At 50.3% G+C, this 6,251-nt stretch overlaps 1 protein-coding gene across 2 annotated transcripts in view; it reads right to left on the reverse strand.

Moving 5' to 3' along the window:
* Positions 1-216: 216 nt before the first annotated feature.
* Positions 217-6,251, reverse strand: part of Otop3 (otopetrin 3) — a 12,285-nt gene continuing 6,250 nt past the window's right edge. Inside the window, exons 6-7 of one of the 2 annotated variants that reach the window (XM_028752955.1) lie at positions 1,956-2,770; positions 217-851 (exon numbers count right to left, since the gene is read on the reverse strand). In XM_028752955.1, coding sequence (XP_028608788.1) covers positions 681-851; positions 1,956-2,770 — 986 coding nt within the window. In that variant the 3' untranslated portion in view covers positions 217-680. The remainder of the gene's footprint in view (positions 852-1,955; positions 2,771-6,251) is intronic. The other variant, XM_028752956.1, reaches the window with a different exon arrangement.

Here is a 6,251-nt window from a genome sequence, read left to right on the forward strand (position 1 = left end):
AGACTCTGTTCCAAGAGACAGTACTGGTGAAGGGTGGAGGTCAGGGTTATACAAGCCCAGACCCATCTCTTCCTGCTTGTCCATAAGTGAGACAGAGATTATCTGGGGTAGACCACTCCTGGCTGAGGAACTCTCTTGCTTGAGAGGACTCTCCTCTCACCACACCTGCAGTGGCAGTTCTGTCCCCAGGAACAAATGCCACAAAAGCCAAATGAATCGATCAAACAAACAGGGTTTATGGAAGCAGGAAAGAGCTGTTGGGCCCTGCCTGGTAGCTAATGAATGAGGTCATTAGGAGACGGGGCGTGTGGGGAGAGGATCAGGGCTGCCTGCCAAGCTTGGGGTGCTGGGTTCTGAGCTCCCAGTTGGAGTTCTGAGCTTCTAGGATATCCCACAGAAGGATTCAGCCTCTGCCCGCCCCCAGACCCCACAATTTCATCCTGACCCTCACAGCCTTTGGCAGTCACCTGGGGCACATTCTTGACTACACGAACTGTTTCCAAGCCCCATCCTTGGTTTTGAGCATCAGTCGGTGTCCTCTCCTCTCAGTCAGGTTGAGGAGGGGGTCACTTTGTTAACCCCGGGCAGGTTTCATGTGATGTGTCTTGCGCAGATACTCCATGTTTCTTTTTCTGCCTTGGCACTTTTGGGGTTCTGCTGTGGCTGGGTTCCTTGGGCACTCAGGCCCCCAGGTAGACCTCCACCAGTCCCCCGACAGAGTGCATGCGGTAGAAGACTCCCAGAGGCAGGCCGAAGTTAACAATGGTGAACCAGGTCCTGTAGCCGTAAAACTCCTTTTCCAGGCCGTTTTCAAACTCTGGGTGTATGCCAAAGGCAGGCATCATCCACAGCTGGGGAGAGATGGGAGGGGAGGATGCTGCTGGGTGAGAGACAGGGGCTCCCAAATCTTAAGATACTCAGCTCGGGGGGGGGGGGGCTGACCTAGAACCAGCAATTCCTGAAAGAGTCTTTCTCAGTCCCTGACGCAGAGGGCCTTGGCCACCTTGGCTTACCCGAGGCCAGGCTGAGCCCCAGAGGGCTACCTCTCTACATGGTACATTGCAGAACCTCCCACTTAGCAATCTATGCTGCCAAGCTGGACTGTTTGTGTCCTAGGCCCTGAGCTAAGGCTTTACTATTCCCGCTAGTTACAGCCATCTGCGTCATCTCCTGCCCACCTGTGAGGAGTCTACCCATTTCCCAAAGCCCGGATCAACCTCATCAACCTCTCTGAAAACCTGCCCTGGCTCTTGGGACCCATACTTCCGGCTCTGAACTCTTAGGACAGCTTAAAGCCAATTTATCACTTCTCTGCATGGACCAGCTGTTTCACATCTGGAATGTGTTTTCAGTGCTTTTAGAGGGTTGGAGCTTAAACAACCCGAGTCGTCCTGTGGCTGCCACTTACAGGCTGTGAGAGCAGGGACTGATCAGAAGCATAAGCTTCAATCTGTCAAGGGGGGATGGGCAGTAACACTGCCTGTCTTTTGGGGATATGGCAGTGATGAAAGGGTCAGGGGTCCGTGATTTAGCAGCCACCAGAAGCTAAGAGATCAATGCAACCTCTTCTACTAGGGATTAATAGAAAACAAGTAGTTCTGGGCTGCCTCTTTGGCCAAATCCAATGGATGAGGGGTTCAGTGGCCATTTTCTAACTAGCCCCCTGTCATTTCCCCCATCTAGTCTGCAAGTCAGAATCTCGCACTTTTGTAAAGGGCACTTTGCTATGTGCAGAGCAGATTAATTCGTGCCAGGCAGCTTCCAGGGAGCTGCCGGAGATACTCCTGGCTTTCAAGAAACATAAAGGTAATTGGAAAGAGAAAGAGACTTCCTAAATCAGGGGCTCTGTAGCCACAGACTACGTCCACAGACCACGTCCACACATCATGGCCGGGCCACGCCCCTACACACCACGCCCACCCCCACGCCCCACGGCCTTCTGCCCAGACACTCACTGTAATGTTGCAGAGAATGAGGAAGAGAGAGATCTCCTTGAGCATCCTGCGTTTCCAGTTGAGGTGGCTGAAGGAATAGATATAGGCCCTTGAGGCTCTCCGTAGGTCCTGACCCAGGTCCCGCAGGGAACCTCTGCGGGGTAACTCAATATCCTGCTTCTCCATCACACTCGAGACCACAGGCTCCCAGAGGGGGCGGCGGTGCAGGCCCTCGATGATGAAGAGATTCTGTGTGATGTGCTGCAGGATAAGCAGCAGTGAGTAGGCCAGGATGAGCTGGTTGAGTAGCTCATGTGGCTGCGTGGCCACAATAGCCACGATGGAGAAGTAGGCGATGCCCATCTGGCCCAGGGCAGCGCCCATCAGCAGCACCACATCCAGGCTGCGTGTGGGGTTTTTGAGTGTGTCCAGTTCGCGCTCCTCCAGCCCATGGATGGCTGTGCCTGCCAGGCACGCCAGGCTCATGGTGGGCAGCACAGCCGCATAGAATGCGTAGTAGAGGGTGAAGTACTGGCGGGCTATGTTGGGGCCACTCGCTTCGATCTGGAAGAGCACAAAGACGCACACGCCGGCCACCAGTGCCAAAAGGCCCAGCAGTGGCCCAAAGATGGCCCCGTGCAAGCGAAAGGGTGGTCTGTTGGGATGGGCACACGAGTGGGCTGCCAGGCTGCGGCCCACGTTCTTCCACATGACAAAGAGCACAGCACAGCAGATGAGGCAGTACTCAGTGCTGAAGGGGTAGAGCATCAGGTAGCCCTTCCGGAAGACCTCGCACACTGTGGCGTTGAGGCACATGCAAGTGTTGGTCCCATTACCTGAGAGGAGATAGGGCAGGAAGAGACAGCTTCTCAGGCAGGTCTTCACGGAAGAACTTAGTGGCCCCAATCCCTCTCCTGGAGCATACTGGATTTGGACAGGACCCAGCCAGATGTGGAAACATCTGAGGCCGGAACGTAGAGATTGGGAATTAAGTGATTACTGTTTTACAAAGGGATCATTTAAAGACTCTAGGTGTTAAACTTCTGTAAAGCATTTCAGCCATGCTGTCTCTGAGGCCAAGCATTGTCTCCACATATTGTTTGGCTGGCAAAGTAAACCCAACATTTGCAATAAGAAACCAGCCTGCCACACCTGAATGCAGCGACCAACCCCAGTAGCCTATACTAGGGTAATCAGAAGGCAGCCCCTCTGGACGAGTACATGGAGTCAGTGGGTGTCAGAATGCTTGAGCCGAATCCAAGTCACAGTCTGGGCTCTACATCCAGCTTTAGGAAAAGCAGAGGAGAGGGAAGGAGCTTAGTGCCACCACTGGGAAGCAAACGAAGAACCTTAAGGTCGTTGTGGTGGTTTAAATAGGTATGGCGCCCATAGAGTCATGTGTTCGAATGCTTTGCCATAGGGAGTGGCTCTGTTACATTGTAGCCTTGTTGGAGGAAGTCTGTAACTTGGGGATGGGCTTTGAGTCTTCTATGCTCAAGCTACACCTAGTGTGATACACAGTCCCCTTCTTCTGCGTTTGGATCAAGATACAGAACTCTCAGCTCCTTCTCCACCACCATGTCTGCCTGTGTGCTGCCGTGCTGATAATGAACTGAACCTCTGACTGTAAGCCAGCCCTGATGAAATGTTTTCCTTTATAAGAGTTGCCTTGGTCATGGTGTCTCTTCACAGCAATAGAAACTAGGGAGCTGGAGAGATGGCTCAGTGGTTAAGAGCAGTGCCTGCTCTTGTAGAGGTCTTGAGTTCAATTCCCATCATCCACTTGATGGCTCATAGCCATCTATAACTGTAGTCTCATGGGATCCAATGCCCTCTTCTAGTGTGCAAATGTACATCATATACATAAATAAATAATTTTTTAAAAGTAATATAAAAAAGGAACAGGGGACTGTGATCATGATGTTAAGTGAATAAAAAAATTAAAATATAAAGGAAACCCTAATTAAGACAGCTATTATAGAAGAAGGAGAAGGAGGAGGAGGAAGAGGAGGGGAGGAGGAGGAGGAGAAGGAGGAGGAGGAGAAGAAAAAAAGAAGAAGGAGAAGGAGAAAAAGAAGGAGAAAAACCTTAGAAGGAGGAGGCTGGAGAAATGGCTCAGTGGTTTCCCTACAGAGGACCCAGGTTCAGTTCCCAGCACCCACATCAGATGCTCACAACCACCTGTAACTCCAGTTCTAAGGGATCTGATGCCCTTCTGCCTCATAAGACACCCACACATATGTGCACAGACCCCTTCACACACATAGCCACCCACAAAGAATAAAATAAGTTACTAAACAAATTAGAATCTTAACCAAAATGCCAGTCATGACGGTACACATCTGCAATCTTGAGATACCAGAGCAGAAGGGTCTCAAGTTCAAGGTCAGCCTGGGCTGCATAGGTCAGCCTGGGCTGCATAGGTCAGCCTGGGCTGCACAGTTAAACTCTATCTCAGAAGTCCCAGGGTCAAGTTCAAGGTTAGCCTGGGCTGCACAGCTAAGCTCTATCTCAGAAATCCCAGGGATAAGAATGTGGTTCTGTTGTAAAGAACTTACTTAGGGCCCTGAGTTTGAACCTCTATACTGCAAAAACAACAAAGAAGAATTTAAACTTGAAAAAAAAACTCACACCTGTAAAGCCAACACTTGGGAAGCTAAGGAAGAAGGATCGGGAATTTGGGGTCAGCCTTGGCTAAGTAAGACCCTGTCTCAAAAAAAAGTTATCAGCTATATTGTATATTTGATGTGTACGTGCACATGCATATGCATGCATGCGTGTGTGTGTGTGTGTGTGTGTGTGTGTGTGTGTGTGTGCTGTCATACTCCCTGTGCATGTGCCTGTGTGTATAGGCTTGATGTTTGTCTTTTTTTGTTTGTTTGTTTTGTTTTGTTTTTTTCGAGACAGGGTTTCTCTGTGTAGCCCTGGCTGTCCTGGAACTCACTCTGTAGACCAGGCTAGCCTCGAACTCTTGAACTCAGAAATCCACCTGCCTCTGCCTCCCAAGTGCTGGGATTAAAGGCGTGAGCAACCACCGCCCGGCGATGTTTGTCTTTCTTAATTGTTTCTCCACCTAATGTTTTGAAACAGGGTCTCCCACTGAACCTGCAGCTCACTGTTTTAGCTAAACTGACTGGCCACTGAGCCTCTGGAATCCAGCAATAGTAATTGGTGCTGTGGGTGTGGCTCGGTGGTAGAGTGCTTGCCGAACATGAAAGAGGCTCTGTTCCAACCCGTAGCCACACACACACACACACTCTCATACACATACACACACACACACACATCCATGATGTCACTGACTAAAGCTCCCTCTTTGCACATTTTGTGCAAACAAAGTACAAACAGAAGGTGAGGGATGGCCACACACACATGCAGGCACGCCGTGATTCATGCCCAGGGTGTGTGAATGCTAGTGCACACAGGTCATAGTGCCACCTATGGGTGGGGCAGACACAGAGGTGTGGCTGAATCCCACAAACTGCAAGCTCCTCATGTGGATTTATGGGATGTTGCTTTAAGGGCGGACTATACAGGTTCAGGATTGGCCGGATGGGATCATCTAGGGAGTGTTTTTCTACCCACAAGTCTCCTCTCTCTCCCTGTATGTTTAGATACTAAGGTTGCATTAGGACAGGGCTCTTTCAGCCCAAGGGCTTTTTAGTCTCTTACCCGTAAATAAAATACCATGGGTTGGATGCATGCCTGAAAGACTTCTCAGTGACCAACTCAACCAGGATTAGTGGCTGGCCTGCTGACAGCAACATGGCTGCAGAGATTGTACAACAGGTAACCAGTCCCTGACGGAGCATGAAGGGGACCATTGGTATGGGAACTGAGTGTGTGTGTGTGTGTGTACATGCAAATAGAGACCAGAAGACACCCAACTGGGTGTCATCCCTTAGGAAGTGTATGCTTTTTTTTTTTTTTTTTGAGACACTCTCTCATTAGCCTACAGTTCAGTTGGGCCAGGCTGGCTGACCAGTGAGTCCCAGATTGATCTGTCAGGCCATCTGCCCTAGCTAGCTTGGAACTCACTATGTAGACCAGGCTGGTCTTGAACTCACACAAATCTGCCTGCCTCTACCTTCCAAGTGCTGGGATTAAAGGTGTGCACCACCATGTCTGGCTCTGTGTAGCTTTTTAAATGTGGGCTCCAAGGGACCAGACTCAGGTTGCTGCGCTTGTGTGACAAGCACTTCATAGTCTGAGCCATCTCCATTTCTGTTTAACAATGACCTGGTCTTGAGTGTGTTCACAACTTCATAATTCTCTCTCTCTCTCTCTCTCTCTCTCTCTCTCTCTCTCTCTCTCTCT

This window comes from Grammomys surdaster, unplaced genomic scaffold, assembly GCF_004785775.1.
Source record: "Grammomys surdaster isolate TR1022 unplaced genomic scaffold, NIH_TR_1.0 125940, whole genome shotgun sequence".
Lineage (NCBI taxonomy): Eukaryota > Metazoa > Chordata > Mammalia > Rodentia > Muridae > Grammomys > Grammomys surdaster.